This window comes from Arachis stenosperma, chromosome 4 (assembly GCF_014773155.1).
Source record: "Arachis stenosperma cultivar V10309 chromosome 4, arast.V10309.gnm1.PFL2, whole genome shotgun sequence".
NCBI lineage: Eukaryota > Viridiplantae > Streptophyta > Magnoliopsida > Fabales > Fabaceae > Arachis > Arachis stenosperma.
The window spans coordinates 140,338,130-140,357,393 of NC_080380.1; the positions used below are offsets into that span (position 1 = coordinate 140,338,130).

At 33.9% G+C, this 19,264-nt stretch overlaps 2 protein-coding genes across 2 annotated transcripts; one reads left to right on the forward strand and one right to left on the reverse strand.

Moving 5' to 3' along the window:
• Positions 1-1,242: 1,242 nt before the first annotated feature.
• Positions 1,243-2,212, reverse strand: LOC130975700 (F-box protein CPR1-like). Its single transcript, XM_057900448.1, has 2 exons — positions 1,315-2,212; positions 1,243-1,247 (listed from the first exon to the last, which is right to left on the reverse strand). The coding sequence occupies exons 1-2, from the start codon at positions 2,210-2,212 to the stop codon at positions 1,243-1,245; spliced, it is 903 nt and encodes a 300-aa protein (XP_057756431.1).
• Positions 2,213-16,884: 14,672 nt separating this feature from the next.
• LOC130975701 (uncharacterized) lies at positions 16,885-17,724 on the forward strand. Its single transcript, XM_057900449.1, has 2 exons — positions 16,885-17,056; positions 17,102-17,724. Exons 1-2 carry the CDS (start codon positions 16,885-16,887, stop codon positions 17,722-17,724), a joined length of 795 nt encoding a protein of 264 aa, XP_057756432.1.
• Positions 17,725-19,264: the final 1,540 nt, after the last annotated feature.

The following is a 19,264-nucleotide window of genomic DNA, read 5'->3' on the forward strand; positions in this document are numbered from 1 at the left end:
ACAAAGGAAAAATATTTTCTTACAGGTATAATATGCTTAATTTGTTTTATGGTTGATATTGCTGAGAGTCCTATAGTTGATATTGCTGCTGCTCCTGACAGAAGCAAGGTAACAACAGTTTTACGGTTCTAATAGATGTGCATTTTTATGTGATATTCGTTCTTGTATAATATGCTTGTGTCCAATACCATAGTATATATTTACACGCGAGTAAAACTGCTTTGAATGTATACTTGATTACTTCAAGTGTTGTTTAGGTCCCATCGTTGCCTTCGTCCATTAATATATTTTTGACTTCTCCCTTGCAATTAGTATATAGAAACAAGATAACTTGAAACTAAATAGAAGAATTTATCTATTAAAAAAAATGCTTAAGCCAGTTCAACCCAAATCAATAAAAATCTAGCACATTCTGACATATGATTGTTCTTTAATATTTAAGCATTCGTTACCTCTCTAGCTATTAAACAACCAAAAGAAAAAGAAAATGGAAGGAGCTAGTAAGTTAAGTAGTCTTTTTTGTAATGATACTTGGATAGAAGCCAAGGAGAAACAGGGAAAGAAATAGCTACACAAGACTGTTATTACTTATTAGTGTCCACAGCAAAACTAACAAAGAGAAATTTGGAAAGAAAATCATACTTCCAAAGCAAAATAAAATTGAAGGTTTTCAATCTTCTTCATGCTCAACTTGTTAACCCTACCATTTATTTACAACTCTAAATTGTTCGCCTGTATGTTCGTTGTCCACTGATATGCTTACTCTATATTCTCTTCCTTTATTTGACCCCATTGTGATTCTAATCTTTGGCAACATCATGTTGTTCAAAACATTCTTGGCCTGCAAAGAAGATCAGCGGGTAAAGGTCACGGCTTTAGACATGAAAACATAGCTAAACCTTAAGCCTCACCATAAGACTGGACTGTAAGAAGCAAGAAAGTGATTAATGATAAATTGTAATTTCATACCATCAATAGTCAAATCTCATATCTCAATGCAACTTTATGCATGATGCATCTTGCTTGGTACTTTTTCATTAATCACAAAGCAATAGGGTGTAAAGCATAGGAGAATAGTTTACATACCAGTTTTGTTCTTCTTATCCTTATCCTTAATGTCACCGGGGAATGGAAAGAGACTCTCGTTGTATACACAGAAACTTCTATAGAAGTAATCATGTTCAGAAAGAGGTCGAGGAGAATAATTTAGAAGCTCTCCACTGACGTTATATTTGACAAATCTTAACCTGTAATACTGGGGTGTAAAATTTATCGCAATAATGTCACTTCCATTGGACATGCATAGAGGCATACCATAAGGAATGTCATATAAAATCCAAGATGACGGCACTTTATATTCTTTCATAACCCATATCTTAGTTTTATTGTTTTCATCGTCATACAAATACAAGGCTAGGCACCCTCCTAATATGATGAGAATGAAAGTGATGGGATAATCCCCTACGAGTTGTTGTGGCATAGATATCTTGGAGAAACTCCTTTCCTTCAAATCAAAGATAAGAATACCATCATCAATGTAATTTCTAGAGTAACACAACCAATGAATAGCGCCATGTAAGAACCACCCAAAAAGTTGATGCTTCCAGCTAGTCATGTATTTGGGGAGTGATGCATCGAGATTAATCCATGAATTGGTTCTCAACGAAAAGCAAACTAAGCGGTGTTGGTTGTAGTCATCGTGCCAAGATAGAACTATTAAATAGTCATCTCGTGATGCATCGAAACCAAATCCATATCGAATTAAATCATAGCGCGGGACCTTAATATGAGAGTAAGATATTGTTTTGCTGGATCCAGTCAATGGGTTCCATATAACAAGAAAATCTAGTTTTTTGTCTAAGAGAACAAAGCCTCTGCAGGATCCCATGGTACGAAAAAGAGAACATGACAATGATGGCATCTTCCTGGAAGGGAGAGATACCTCTTTGTGTGTTGGAACATCAAATACCGTGTCGAGCTGAACACACCAAGCATTAGTACAGTTTTTTAGCAAGAAGAAGTGCGAATGGGAAGATGTGGCAGAGTTGAGGTCGTAATGTGATTCCGCAAAGTCTGGATGGGATATGAGAGAGTGCCAAAGTTTTGAAATGAATCTGAGGCGAAACAGGTCTCCGGCGGGTACCCTTAGAAGAATTCGGTGAATGAGCTCCGGAGGGAGGATGTCATTCATGCCCATGTGCTTCCTCTCCATGCTCTTTCTCTCTTTGTTATGTGGTTTTAGGGTTGTGCGTTGTGAGTTGTGACAATTCACATGTGATCTCCTATTTTATAGATGGTCAAGCGTCTAATTTTAATTTAATTTGTTTTTGATAATAATTTTTAAATATTTAAGTTTTTTAATTTTTATATTTTTAAATTTAAAATTAATTATTTAATTTTTTTAGCAATTAGACAATAACTTTTAGATATCATAGTAAACACTTTTATATATTTTCATAATCAATCTTATAAAGGGAATCACATAAATAAAGATGTTTAAAATGTCTTTTTTAAAAGATATTTTTTAATAATTAAAATTTAATATATATAATCGATTAAATCGTGTTATTTTTGTCAAAACTAGACCAGACAAATCGAACATTTAACTAAACTTTGAACCGATCTAAATTAATATTTTTTTATAGAAAATAACTATAATATTTTTATTTTAAAAAATTACTAAAATATTCCTATTATATATAATAGAGAGAGGAGAATGGTTATAATTTAGAGTTTTTAATAAATATATATATATATATAATAGAAATATTTTAATTATTTTTTATAATAAGAGTATTGTAAGGATTTTTATTTTAATAAATAAATTAATTATAATGATTACTGAAATAAATAATTTAAAAAATATTTACTATATTTATTTTTTCAATTTTCGTATATCTCGTTTAGTTTACAGTATAAACGAGTTACATGAAAAATTATCTCGTTATATATATTTGTAAATATAAAAATATACTTTTTGAAAATAATAAAAGATATTTTACCATGCAATTAGTACTTAAAAAGGTTGGTAGAAGAGATTAAACTGGATATGTTTGATCAATTAATACTTAAAAAGAGTACTTAAAAAATTTTAGATTAAATTATAGATCAAATTTGATTGATTTAAATTTAAAAAACAAAAAATTTGTACGTTATTCAAGTTTTATGATGAGAATAAATAAAATAGAGAAAGAATGGGGAAATAATATTTTAATTGTGTATTAGGGAGATAAATAAAACAGAGGAAAGGCGGGAGATAATTGTTTGCCAATTGTCAAGAGAGGTTGACGGGGATAAATAAAACAGAGAAAGAGTAAGAGATAATTGTTTGAGAAGTTGATGGGGATAAATAAAACAGAAAAAGAGTAGGAGATAATCGTTTACCCATTGTCAGGAGAGGTTTGCCAATTATTAAGAGAGGTTGATGAGAATAAATAAATAGAGAAAGAGTGGGACTGTAGAAGATAACCGTTTCAATTCTCTTATCATTTTTTCTGTTTTATTTATCGTGCATCAACTTCATATTTCCAATCTTTTAAATATATTCCTATCCAACAAACGAAATTTAAATATATTTCAAATTTTTATATACTCTCATACAATAAACAAAATATGTCAACGAGTAATAACTCAAATGACATAGTCTTTTCATACTCAATTAAAAGATTGTGTGTTAAATCTCCTATCTTTGATAAAAAAATACAATAAACAAAATATAAAATATAATTATATTTCAAATTTTTATGTATTCCTATGCAACAAACAAAATTTAAAATATATACAATTTGAATTTAAAAATTAATACTCAAAAAAGGACATAAAAATTTATAACAAAAAAAATAAGCTAGTTTTTCCTCTAAGAGAACAAAGCCTCTACAGGATCCCAAGAGACGAAAAAGGGAACATGGCTCCTTCCTGGAAGGGAGAGATACCTCTTTGAACGTTGGTGGTGCTGCTGCAACATCAAATAGCGTGTCTAAGGGAACACAGCAAGCATTAGTATAGTCTTTTACCAACAAGACCGAACGGGAAGATGCCGAGTGGGAGTTGTAATGCGATTCCGCAAAGTGTGGATCGGAAATGGGAGAGTGCCAAAGTTTTGAAACGAATCTGAGGCGAAACAGGTCTTTGGCGGGTACCCTTAGAAAGATTCGGTCAATGAGCTCCGGAGGGAGGATGTCATTCATGCCCAGGTGCTTCCTCTCCATGCTCCTTCTCTTTGTGTTTTGTGGTTAGGGTCGTCAGTTGTGACAATTCACATAACAAGTGATCTCTCATTTTAGGAGACATGTGGCGGCTTCATATGAGATCCTATCGTGGCAGGTCTAAAAAGTAGCTATGTGAAAAGACGAAGTCAGAGTAGTTTAGATCATTATTGAAGTTAGTAGGTTTGTTTAGCTTTTAGGTCACTTCAGCACCAGGCTTTAGAGAGAGGCAAGATTTTAAAATCTCACTAAAATATGAAATCACAGAATCTTGATTTTTTCGTGACAGAGAAATATGCGCCTGCTCAATTGTAACTGTGCCTGTATTAGCCAGACTTATCTATATATAACGATTTTCACCTTCATATAAAATGATGGCACCATCACCTCCAACAACACGTGATATCAGCAACGGAAGTGGTGGAACTACAGAAATATTTGGAACGGTTACATTCTTCGACTTTGGAGATCCACAAGATCGAAAAGGGTCAGAAAGGACAAGTCCTTGGGTTGCCCCAAAAAGTAGATTGTCAACCTTTTTAAAAAGATGTTCAGTAATAACACCAAAACAATGAACAATGCACCTAGAAATTGTAACCGATCCCACTGATGTTGGAATGCCTGATAAGGTGATCACTTTCGATGAATTTGGCAAGAATTTTACACTCATGGAAAAGCATCTAAGTTTCCTTAATGAACAGATAGGTATATCAACCCTTAAATCAAAGCCACCTGGGTTTGCCAATTCCACCATGACCTGGATAGGCTCTCCAACAACCCAAATAAGTTCTTGCTTTTTGACATTGATTGGATCTCCTTTACTGAAGGGTGTATAAATGAATGGACCTGAAGGAGCAGAACCTGCCCACCAGTCTGATCTAGATGGATTCCGTTTTACAATGTCCATTTGTATTGGAAAGAGCGGAAAAGAATGCAACCTGAAAACAATTAGTAATCAAATTGTTATCCTTTGTCCATTTGTATTGAATAGTCATGATGTAAATTGTCAAACTGAAAATTAAATGTTTAACCGAATAAATACCTTATAAAAGGTAAAGCAGGATTAGCACATCGTGTCCCCAGTGGCAGCCTATCTGCTGAATTTGAAAGGGCATTTGCAAGGCCATTTTGACCAGCAGCAGTTATTAGAGGATAGTAGTGTCTGAGAAGTCGGAATTTCTCTCAGCACAATCATCTGGAGGGTACTCCATTGAAAATCGAATAATGAAACTGTTGATTGGTGATAACTTTTTTCACTATCTCCATTTCCCTTCTGTGAATAATTAATGGTATGAATTACATTAAAAATGAATTATTTTATTAAGAAAAAACTCTTCAATCTATCAATGTTGTTTTGAGTCTCTAATTTCAGTTAAAGCTTTCATGTTAGACTTTTCACCTTCAATAATTTATATGATGTACTTAAAATTCAAAACAAGATGCCGGGAAGGTTTAGGTAGTGCACACGTGATGATGTGTAAAAGTAAGAAAATTCAAGTTTCAAATCAAAACGTATCTATTCAAGACATAAGATGATCATATATCTTTTAAAAAAGCAAGGCCTGTGTGACTAGGCAGTTCAATATTCAAAAGAAATATGGTGCATAGATAGCTCAGTGTTGTAAACTCACATTTTTATAACAGTCTGTCGACCAAAAACTTACTTCTCAAATCTTAAAACCTTCTAAAACTGAAAAAATTTACCAACGAATCAATCCTAGTGGATTACAGTAACAAAGGCAACTGTGTCACTTGCGCTATGTAATACTAAAAAAAAAAATCAAAACGGTGTATTGATACCAATAATAAAAATAGAGCAATGTTAGGGGCTAGCAATTTTTGTGATTGTTAGCCATCAATTAGCCATCAATGATGATTTGATGGTGTGAGATTGGTGTGAGATTTCATCCAATGGCTCACCTTCCTCTGCTGGTTACATGCTGGCCAAAATTCAATAAAACTGCTGGCCCCCTAGACTTTTCCATAAAAATATTTCCAAAACTAAACAATTCATCAGGACTCAATCTCTCAAAATTGAACATATTAAGGTAGTAAGGCAGTTTTATATATATATTAACGCTTAGAAAAATAGAATCAGTTCATTTGATGCCAAATCTTTGGAAAGACTAAAAATCTCATTGGATCATGGTGGCAAGTAAGCTCAACTAGAATTGGAAGCACACCGAAAAATCAAATGAGAGAGGAAAAGAAAATCACCTGTGAGAATCATTGGGACAGAAGGTGAAGTATCGATGCACAAGCGAAGAAGAGTAGGACCTGCAGGAAGCGTTGAATTGATCAATGACTAAGTCGAGATCAGGGGAGGAAGGACAATGGCAGTGTCCGACGAGGAAGGACGAGGAACTGAGGATAGACTGCTGCTATCCGGTAGAGATTAGGGGTGATGTTGCTCTTTATTAGTAGATTGGTATACAAAGAAGAAGAACAGTTCTTTAGATATATTTTTCTTTTTGGTATGAAGGGAGTAGGAGAGATTAGATTAAGGTTCATGATAAACAAAGCAATTTTTTAGTGTATATGAATAATAAAATGTATTTTGGTTTTGATTTTTAAATTGATTCAGATTTATAATTATAAAACTAAAGTTAATTAAATTTTGATTAAATTAAAGAATTAGAGTTGTTTTTGTTCAATATAAAAAAAGGATATTTAAGTCTTTTTGTAAAAATTAAATAAAATTTATTTTTATTTTTATTAAAGTATAAGAGTGATTTAGTAAAATTATTGATATGATATGTATTTAAAAAAAATTAATTATTAACATAAAAAATATAATCAACATGTTATGTTTTAATTTGTCCATATTTTTATTATACTGACACGTATAAATTTATCGTCCTAGCGAATCAAACACCTTTTAATAAAAATTAGCTGACAAATGATAATCATAAGTTGGAATCTTGAACATGCATTTTCTCTAGAGTTTTTTATGTCAAAGGCAGGTCCAATTTTACCCTTCACACATTAAAATAGTTTTTATGTAACATTTTTAGAATTCACCACCTCATCTATAGCTCTTGAAACCACATAAAATGCTCTACTCTTGCATCAGAATATGTAGCCATTTAATCAAGATATTGATTCATATATCTTAGTAGGACAAGAAGAAAATTGAAGAAAAGCATCTATGTAAATTTCCCCAAACAAAAAGATCATATAGAAAAAGATATATAACAAAAAAGACATTTTCTCCCTACACCCAAGGAGAGGAAAAAAGAAAGTTTAGTGTTTTTTAAGAACTTTAACTTCAAAAAATTTCAACTAAAGATCCCAACAAAATTAACTTGATGCTCAGTGTGCTATAAATCCCAAAAGCCAATGCACCTTGCAGCACCTCACACCAGATAGTATAAAACTAACTTAGATTCTTCTCATACAAAAGTATGACTAGTTTTTATGATATAGAATTAAAAATGGTTCTGTGAAAAGGCCTCAGATACAAGGATCAATAGCAATGCCGAGACAGCAGATTCTGACATATGATTGTTCTTTAACATTTAAGCTATTAAACAACCAGATGAAAATGAAAATGGAAGGAGCTAGTAAGTTAAGTAGTCTTTTTTGTAATGATACTTGGATAGAAGCCAAGGAGAAACAGGGAAAGAAACAGCTACACAAGACTGTTATTACTTATTAGTGTCCACAGCATAGCTAATAACAATGTGAAATTTGGAAAGAAAATCATACCTCCAAAGCAAAATAAAATTAAAGTTTTTCGATCTTCTTCATGCTCAACTTGTGAACCCTACGATTTATTTACAGCTCTAAGTTGTTCGCCTGTATGTTCGTTGTTCACTAATATGCTTGCTCCATATTCTCTTCCTTTATTTGACCCCACTGTGATTCTAATCTTCGGCAACATCATGTTGTTCAAAACATTCTTGGCCTGCAAACCTTAAGCCTCACCATAAGACTGGACTGTAAGAAGTAAGAAAGTGATTAATGATAAATTCTAATTTCATACCATCAATAGTCAAATCTCATATCTGAATGCATCTTTATGCATGATGGATTTTGCTTGGTACTTTTACATTAATCACAAAGCAATAGGGTGCAAAGCATAGGAGAATAGTTTACATACCAGTTTTCTTCTTCTTATCCCTATCCTTAATGTCACAGGGGAATGGAAAGAAACTCTCTGTATATACAGTGAAACTTCTATGGAAGTAATAATATTCAGAAGCTCTCCACTGACATTATATTTGACAAATCTTAACTTGCAATACGACGGAGTATAATTTAGCGCAATAATGTCACTTCCATTGGACATGCATATAGGCACATTGTTACCATAAGGAATCTCATACATTAAAATCCAAGATGACGGCACTTTATATTCTTTCATAACCCATATCTCAGTTTTATGCTTGTCATCTGAACACAAGGCTAGGCACCCTCCTACTGTGATGAGATAGATGGGGTCACACCCTACCCTACGAGTTGTTTTGGTATAGATATCTTTGAGAAACTCCTTTCCTTCAAATCAAAGATAAGAATATCATCATCAATGTAATCTTTACTAGAGCAACACAACCAATGAATAGCACCATGTAAGAACAAATCAGAACGTTTCCGCTGCTTCCACCTACCCAAGGGTTTGGGGAGTGCTGCATCGAGATTAATCCATGAATTGGTTCTCAACGAAAAGCATTCTAAGTATACGTCTTCGTTGTAATAATTATCATGCCAATATAGAACTATTAAATAGTCATCACGTGATGCATCGAAACCAAATCCATATCGAAATGCATCATCGGGCTGGATCTCTGAGGCGATATGAGAGTAAGATATTGTTTTGCTGGATCCGGTCAGTGGATTCCATATAACAAGAAAATTAGCTGGTTTTTCCTCTAAGAGAAGAAAACCTCTGCAGGATCCCAAGAGACTAAAAAGAGAATATGGCTTCTTCCTAGAAGGGAGTGATACCTCTTTGAGTGTTGGTGGTGCTGCTGCAACATCAAATAGCGTGTCTAAGAGAACACAGCAAGCATTAGTATAGTCTTTTACCAAGAAGACCGAACGGGAAGATGCGGAGTGGAAGTTGTAATGCGATTCCGCAAAGTGTCGATCAGAAATGAGAGAGTGCCAAAGTTTTGAAACGAATCTGAGGCGAAACAGGTCTTTGGCGGGTACCCTTAGAAAGATTCGGTCAATGAGCTCCCGAGGGAGGATGTCATTCATGCCCAGCTGCTTCCTCACCATGCTCTTCTCTTTTTGTTTTGTGGTTAGGGTTGTCAGTTGTGACAATTCACATAACATGTGATCTCTCATTTTAGGATTTTGTTACTGTGTAGATTGGAACTTGTATTTACACATGCAGAGGGCATGTGGCGGCTTCATATGAGATCTCATTGTGACAGGTCTAAAAAATCGCTGTGTAAAAGGACAAAGTCATAGTAAGCTTAGGTCATTATTGAAGTTAGTAGGTTTGTTTAGCTTTTAGGTTTAGTTTACTAATAAGAAGTATAAGTTAGTTTTTTTGGACGTTAGACCAGGTGCTGGTAGAACTGTAGAAGGTATGTGTTACTTTTTTTTTTTTGACTTAAAGGTACATCTTGCTTGTGTTGTGAGCCTTGTGGTATTGAGAGGATTGGTATGTTGAAATTGAACTTTCTACTCTATAATTCTGTACACATGCAGAGGACATGTGGCGGCTTCATATGAGATCCTATTGTGGTAGGTCTAAAAAGTAGCTATGTAAAAGGATAAAATCAGCAAAAGATTCGTTGGTTCTAAAATGTTTGGACCATTAAGAATGTGTTTGGCAACTACGTTGAAAGAGGAAAAGCACGTTACAGCTTCTTGAACGCTTCTATTTTTGGTTTGGCTAATTTTTCTATCTATAAAAGCAAAAGTGATTTTGATTACAAAACCATGTTTACAAGAAGTAAGAATTTTTAGTTTCTGCGCTGCACTAACTGGCTTTTAGCCATTGACATTTAACTTTTATTTTTTTTTTACCAATTTTATCCTTTATACATATTATTATATTACTTATAGAATTCTTATTATTTCTCTTCACATGAGTTCTTTTTTTCTATTATTTATTATTTATATTTTTACTAATTTTTTATTTGACATTATATATTTTTATAATGGAAATTTTTGTACATTATATTTATTATTATCTTTTTATAATATAATTTATTGATCCTATTAAGTAAAATAAATTAAACAAAAAAATTAACCATAAATAATAATAATAATAAAAAATTATAGCGTACTAAAAAAGAATATTAAAAATATTAAAAATATACTATATAAAAACATATACGAAAAAAATATAAAAAAAATTAAATATATATAAAAAATAACATTATAATTTAATGTCATGTCCTTTTTAGTAATTATCTATCTAAAAGTGATTTTAACTAATATTATCCAAACAATATTTATTTTGTCAAAATCAATTCTAGTATAGAATTGCCAAACATAAATCATGTTGAGACAAACTTACTTCTACCCAAAATCAATTTTATAAAATCACTTTTATTCAAATTCCAGTTTGACCAACCACAATCCAAACACACACTAAATAGTCTCATAATAAAATATATTTTTAAAATTTTTCAATAATTGTTAAATAGTCTGTTTTTAATTTTAATTACAAATTAACTCTATATATTTTATTTAATTATAAAAACTATTTTTTATTTTATAAATTATTATTTTATCATTCATCTATTATGTTTATTAATAATAAAAAACAAAAATAATAACAAATTAGATCTTCCATTGATCGTAATAACTTTTTAGCAATCACAATCGATTAAAAGTTTATTTTTGATCCATTACATCCGTCGAGGATTTTAAAATCGTATTTCTTAGAAAATCAATCGATTGGATTAACAAAACAATGGATTGAATTTTAGGTTTCCCATAACTCAATCGATTTATAAACCATTAGTTATGGTGCGATTCAAAATTTATAAAAACGATATGAAAATTGAGAACGGCGCGATTCAAAATTCAATCGATTGAATACAGCAAAAAACTTATTTACGTCACATTTCAATCGATTGAATAATCATACCAATCGATTGAACTGGGTAATATAAACAATCGATTGAATTATAAAAAAATCATATTCTAGTCATCGTTCAATCAATTGGATAATATGACCAATCGATTGATTTTTACGAAAATTATACTGCTGTGTAATTTTCAATAGATTATTTTGTGGTAACCTGAAGTCCAATCGATTGAGTTATGGGAAATTTGAAATTCAATCCATTGTTTTATTAATCCTGTTTTATTAATCCAATCGATTGATTTTTTAAGAAACACGATTTCAAAATTCTCGACAAATGTAATGGATCAAAGATAAACTTTTAAATTAGAATTGGCAAAAAGTTATTACGATTAATGAAAGATCTAATTCGTTATTGTTTTTATTTTTGACTATTAATAAACATAATTAATAAATGATAAAATAAAAAACAATTTTTATAATGAAATAAAATATATGGGATTAATTTGTAATTAAAATTAGAAACGGACTAGTTAACCGTTATTGAAAAATTTTAAAAATATGTTTTGTTATGAAACTATTTAATGATCCAAACGTTCTGGAACCATCGAATTCTTTGCCGACAAAATCAGAGTAAGCTTAGGTCATTATTGAAGTTAGTAGGTTTGTTTAACTTTTAGGTTTAGTTTACTAATATAACAAGTATTAAGTTCATTTTTTTGGACGTTAGACCAGGTGTAGAACTGTAGAAGGTATGCCGTATGCGTTATTTTTTTTTTTGGACTTAAAAGGTACATCTTGCTTGTGTTGTGAGCCTTGTGGCATTGAGAGGATTGACATGTTGGAATTGAAATTTTTACTCTGTAATTCTGTATGCATGTGGTGGGCTTTGTAATGAATTTATTGACTTTGTAATAAATTTAGGCTTACAACTTGGATTAGTTGCAGTTATAATGTGCAAACTTTGATGTGTTGATAACATTGATTTTGGTTGATGAGTTTATAAAATTGATTTGTTGGGAGTTAATGAATGTGGAGTTAAATCCTAAATTATAAATCTTATTTAGGGTCTATGAATTTAATTTTATAAAATTAATTTTAAATAGAAGTAAGTTTATATCAACATAATTTATAATGAATGTTATATTATTTGAATAATATTAATTAAAAAATTAAAATTATTTTTAAAAAGATAATTAATAAAAAAATATGACATTAAATTATAATATAATTTTTTAAGTATATTTCCTTTTTGATATTTTTTAGTATGTTTCTGTAATTTTTTTTGTAGTACTCTTAATGTTCTTTTTTGGTATCGTATAATTTTTCAGTATTATTATTTATGGCTAATTTTTGTTTAATTTGCTCTATCTAATGAGACTAATAATTCAGTTTATAAAAAAATAATAACAATAATCATAATAAACTAGAACCACCACTACAAGATTTTTGTTTATTTGTAGCAGTTTTTTCTCTTATTTGTAGAGGTTTATAACCCCACCAAATGGTTTGGGGTTCCAAAACCCCCCAAATTGTTTTGACATATGTGCCAACCAAAAAGACAATAAATACAAATCTGGACTCTATAAATTTTCAGATTTCACATTCCCAATTATTCATCATGCTAAAATTACAGTTCATTTTCTCTTCAAATTCAACAAAGATCAAAGGAAAAAGAAAAAGAAAACAAATACAGATCAAACAAGAGATATATAGATGATGAACAAATAAATCAATATTCATAATAATAATAAGCCTCCCCAAAATTCCAAAGAAAGAGTACTAATTAACAGTAACAAATTAAACAAAAATAATATTTCCAATAATGAAGATCCTAATTAAGATTATATTAGTGAGCGATGGCTGCTGGTACCTGATGAGTAATGCTTCTTTGATTTGGCATAGAAAGCATAGCAGTGTGATCCAAGAAATCTTTAAGCTCCACAACAGATTGAAGAACAGTTCTAAGATCCTTAAAACAAGAGAATCCAAAGCTACCAATTTGCCTAACAGCATAGACATAGAAACTACTTAGCATTTTAGCTAGACTAGAGATCTATGTACCTGACAAATAATATTGATAGCGCCAAGCAGCGTAACGAGTATTGTCGGAGCATAAATATAAGCCATAAAGTTTGCTACCACCCCAACAATCACTGCACCAAAGTTGTTTCAGGTCCAGATGTAATCAAACAGTCTCATTCTCAAACACACAACCAAGTAGGGAAAAAAGAGAAAATAGGAAGGTTCCTCCTAAACTTACTTGAAACCAGCCAGCCCACTAAAGTGGCTCTAGTAAATAAGTATAAACACCAACACCTGCAAATTTCAATAATAACAAATTCAAACTATAATTTGTGTGAAAACTGCAATGAAGAAACTATTGAAGCACATAACAGAACAAAGAGGAAAAGGTAATTAAAATTTACATGAACGTAATTTTAACTGCAGAATTGATACAAAGTATACCCCGATTTTAGAATCTAACCAAACTATAATCAGAAATAAGAAAGCGACATTATTAACTTCTTCACCAGTTCATTAAATATGACTGTCTGAAATGCTTTCCACTTCGGTAAAAGGGTAGCATCCTGGAGCAAGCAACAAAATTTAAAGTTTAAGATTGTTTTCGTATTATCAAACACCTTATGTGCATATGAGGACCACTACATTTTAAACATACTCTGTACTTGCTTTTCACTTCAGAAAGTGAATAGTTGAAATCATCCATGTCCTCAAAGTTAGAAATACAAAACTGTAAGAGTACATATGCAGAGATTAATGGAGAACCTTTAATGGGTTTTTGACTGTATTTTCTCCAAGCCCACAGATCAGAGGGAACTACCTTTCCACCTTGTCTACTGCTTGGTGCTGCTGCTGCTGGAATACAAATTGACTTCTTTGCCTAAATTTTCCTGAACAAGTTTCACAACAACAATAACTACTTTTTACTTTATGATTAGTTATCTCATAAATCTAAATCTAATTCAAATAGACACGAGAGTATCTCTTTGGTTTAGCTAGTGATTGATAGAATAGGAATCTTCAGGTGGTTTTGTGTGAAAAGTAGTACTAATTGAAAAGATAAGCTTACTTATTGTTGAAAGCTCCGTTAGTGATTATTGTTATAGTGACAGCCACAATATCCTACTAGCTTTTTATATTGACCTTGAAAATCACCGTCAATGTTTTTCTTAGGTTTAGATTTATCTGACACAATCTAAAGAGAATCTATGTAAACTAACAGAAGCATAAAACAACCTAAAAGTCAGCATAAAAAAGAATAACTACAAGAAAATATGAGTTTGAAGACCCTTCCAAGAAGCATTAAAGATTCTAACTCTCAGTATCAAGACAAATAGCTTTCTGTTGATCTATTCTATTGGTCACTATGATTAAGTTACATTATATCTATGATATATTTATCATATGATAGCTTCAAATAACTAGGACTGTAATGCTCTTTTTTATAATATCATTTTAACAGGAAAATTAACTTACTGGTACAAATTCTCCAGTTTTTGAATCTGTTCAATCCCTACCACCACTTGGGGCAATCCAAATTAGCTGAGATCCACCCCTATACCAAAAAGCAGAACTTTAATAGCTGAAAGCCAAAATAATGGACATTTGACCAATCAATACGAATAATTAATTGAAGAAATTATCTGCAGTTACTTTTTATATTTCCTTTTAAGAATTATATTTAAATTTCAAAGCTTACAGGTTCCAAGAAAACATGGACTAAGATTGATAAGCTACAGAATTTAGAATCTATAAAGAAAAAGTTATTAACTCTACACTAACAGATATACCTTAAAAGCACAGCCATCTCCTTCAAACTTCATGTATTTGCTTTTTTTTTTTTCATTTCTATTTGTAAGGGGTCGTCAAGCATATGCTTTTTAGAGTATACACAAATCAAATTCCTATAAAAACAAAGATTATTAAGTCAACTACATTTGTTAAAATTATTTCAAATTTAATAAACAGAAGTATAAAATAGACCTGCCAAAACTGAAGGGCTTGCACAAAAGATCAGTAACAACTCTATTTCCTGTTACATAGGTCTGTATAACAATTGGCAAAATTCAATTTCTTCAGCAGTTACACATGTACACAAAGATTGTTAAAATAATAAAACAATAAAAAATTATAAAATTAAAAAAAATACCATATTTTCAGCAAGATGTGGGGCCTTTTTTTCAATTAGCAATGCAATAACAGCAGAATCTGCTTCAGTCTGGTGATTTGACATCAAAATGATATTGTGTCTCTCCAGTAATATTTCAGTCTTAAAATTTCCTCCCACATCTATTAAAATGTTAACAAAGGGAGAATATACAGCAAGCAAATAATCAAATAGATAACTCAAAGGCATAAAGTAAGGATATTAAAAATTGTAACCTTCTCAAGTCTTTCTTCAATTTCAATGAAAAAGGGCATGTTGCCAACATAAGAATTTCTGCAACAAAGATCCATTCGAATAGGGTAAAGCGGAGGCACAGCAAGATGGAATTCATATTGTATTTTAAATTGATTATCAAAAAGTCCAAACACTTTATATTACAAAAAGGATAACCATTCTGAATACATCAATAATTGCTCTTAATACAGGGTGGAAAAATCAAACAAATTACATCAATAATTTAGGTAATGGATAACCATTCTGTTCAAATAAAAATTGAATAGCTCATATAATCAACTATTTATATTACAAAAAGGATGAAAAATATAAATTACATGATAGAGAATTTCAAGATTACCTAGAATTGTAAATCCAGGATCTATCCTTACTCTGGTCAAAAGTGTTTTCATAACTTCATCTTTATTCATATATAATTGTAGGCACCTTTCTATCAAATTCTGCATCTATAAACAAATTTTGTTTTAAGATTTTATTTTATTTTTTTAAATCAGCTTCCTAACAAGCTAGTAGGATTTGCTTACAAGCTCAATGTCTCGGCGTGAAATTTTCTTGCTATCATTAATTGTAGTAGATGCTGATCTTGAATCCACAATGAGAGTATCAGTTGTGTGATTGTTCAATTATCGTTCACTTTGGAAGTCGTGAGAAGCTTGAGTTGACGATTGCAATTCTTGCATTTTCTGCAATTCAATTCACGAAATCCACAGACGAGGTGCAGAAATAGCAATCTGGAATCATTGAAATCATAGAAGCAAGTGAGAAAGTATTCGTATGAAGCTGAACTAGGCACAAATTGGACTTAATAGAGATCTCAAATTCAATTCTCCTCTCTCACAAACACGGAGATTGTCTGAACACATTCTGAACGGAAGTGAGTGAGAAAATTTAAGTCCCGAACTAAACAAGAACAAATTAGGGTAAAAAAACGTAAACAAGCCAAGGAGAGAACAATTTGACACAAATAAGCCAAAGCAAAATCTGATTCATCAATCAACCAAAGCCCATTTCTATGTAGTTCGAACCAATATGGTTCGAACTCACTTTCCATGTAATTCGAACCAAATAGGTTCGAATTACACATTGTAATCCGTTGCCACATACTTCGAACCAATCTGGTTCGAATTCTAACTTGATAATTCGAACCAATTAGGTTCGAATTACACAGACCATATTTCGTACTAGGCTGGTTCGAATTAGTGAGGACCAGACCCGTATATATATGGTGTGAACGTGAGTTGCTATCATTAGAGAGGGGTAAAATGGCTAGTGAGGAGAGTTTCGTAGTGTTGGTTCACCACAGAGGATCCATTAAAAGAAAAACTTGTTCCGGTGTGAAGTTCACTGATAAGGATTCTCTTTGTATTATCGTCAGGCCTATGACGAGGTATGAGGACCTTGTTAGCTCTGTACTGCTGAAACTTGGTCTAGAAGGTGTGAAACGGGTTAAGAAATTTTTTTATTGAATTCCAATCACAGTGCTCCAGGAAACCGTAAAGTACGATTGTTTCACGATCGGGAGTGATGAGGACTTGCAGGTCATGTTTCATTGTCGCCGGCAGTTTTCAGAGGTAAGGACATCAGAACTGTTGGCAAAGTTGGTTGATGCGGTGTCCAGCTCGGGGGGTTCGAACCGGAATACCACCACTTTAGCCACGATAGCCGGTTCTAGCTCCAGACCTGCCGTTGCATCTTCCTCCGTCCCTGCGTACGAGCCACCCGTCCAACCTGTCGCCTCCCCTTCGTTCGCTGTTGATCTCAACGGCAGTGTAGGCGAAGAGGTCGGAGAAGAGGAATATCTGCGGACCTCTTTACAGTGTGTTGCACCGGATGGGGTTGGAGATGGATTCTTGGATGATCCAGAGGACAATGATGTCGAGCCGGATATGATTGCTTATGACAGTGGCGATGATGTTGGAGCAAGTGAGCCTGCTGGGGCGGGCGGTAGTTCTAGCTCTGGCACACAGCAGTACCCTCCACATTTTTTCTCTTTGGACCTGGATGCCATGAGGCAGGAGGGGGTTCCTGGGCAGCCGGCTGGATTTGGCGCTAGAGATGCTGAAGGGTCTGCAGGTCTGACAGAGTTTCAGGTTGGTCAGTAATTTCCGGATAAAGAAGAGGCCATGTTAAGTGTCAAGACTTACAGCATCCGTCGAGGGGTACAGTACAAGGTCGTGGAGTCTGACTATCGCCGGTATGTGGGCAAGTGTTCTGAGTTCGGCAATAGATGCACATGGTTGATTCGGCTTAGTCTCCGATAGCGCAAGGGACTTTGGGAGGTCAAACGTTACAATGGACCGCATACTTGTCTCGCCACCTCCATTTCCAGCGACCACAGGAGTTTGGATTACCATGTGATATCGGCATTCATTATGCCAATGGTTAGGGTTGATGCATCCGTCAGCATCAAGGTGCTCCTAAATGCCACCGCCGCACACTTTGGGTTTAGGCCGACTTACAGGAGGGTCTGGTTGGCGAAGAAGAAGGATGTTGCCCTCATCTATGGTGACTGGGATGAGTCGTACAACGAGCTCCCAAGGTGGGTGTTAGGAGTCCAGTTGACGATGCCTGGTACTGTTGCAGTCCTAAGGACGAGCCATGTTCGTGTCGGTGGTCAGTTGGATGATTCTTGAGCTTATTTTCACAGACTATTCTAGACGTTTCCACCGTGTATCGAGGCATTCCGTCATTGCAAGCCCCTAGTTAGTATTGACGGCACCCATCTATATGGCAAGTATGGGGGAACCTTGCTAGTCGCGATTGCACAGGACGAAAACTCCAACATACTCCCTGTTACATTCGCATTAGTCGAGGGTGAGAATGCTGAGTCGTGGTCCTTCTTTCTCTCCCACCTGCGTGAGCATGTGACACCGCAGCCGAGTCTGCTGGTTATCTCGGACAGGCATAACGGCATCAAGGCCGCGCTTGAGGCTCCTGACGGAGGCTGGTTGCCTCCGTCTGCATACCGGGCATTCTGCATTCGACATGTTGCGGCAAATTTTGCCCTCACCTTCAAGGGTAAAGACGCAAGGAGGCTACTGTGAATGCGGCGTACGCTAAGACCGAGGTCGAGTTCCATTACTGGTTTGATATTCTTAGGTCCGAAGACCCGGCGATGTGTGACTGGGCGAACCGGATTGAGTATTCGTTGTGGACACAGCATTGTGATGAGGGGCGTAGATTCGGACACATGACGACGAATATATCTGAGTGTGTGAACTCTATCCTCAAGGGTGTCAGAAACCTTCCTGTGTGCTCGCTAGTGAAGGCAACATACGAAAGGTTGGCCGAATTATTTGTTCGCAAAGGGAGAGAGGCTGAGGCGCAGATGGAAACCGGACAACAATTTAGTCAGCACTTGGTGAAGTGTATAGAGGCCAACTTGAAGACGGCTAGGTGCTTCACGGTTACTGTGTACGACAGGGATAACTCCGAGTTCACCGTCGCAGAGACAACTCTGACTGGTTCTTTCTCACTGGGTAGCTACAGAGTCTCACTTGCATCTCACACATGTGACTGCGGATACTTCCAGGCACTTCATTTCTCGTGTCCCCACGCACTGGCATGCTGTGCCTACTCACAGCTTACTTGGAAGCCTTACGTCCACCAGGTGTATCGTCTTAGTTCGGTCTTCAGTGTGTA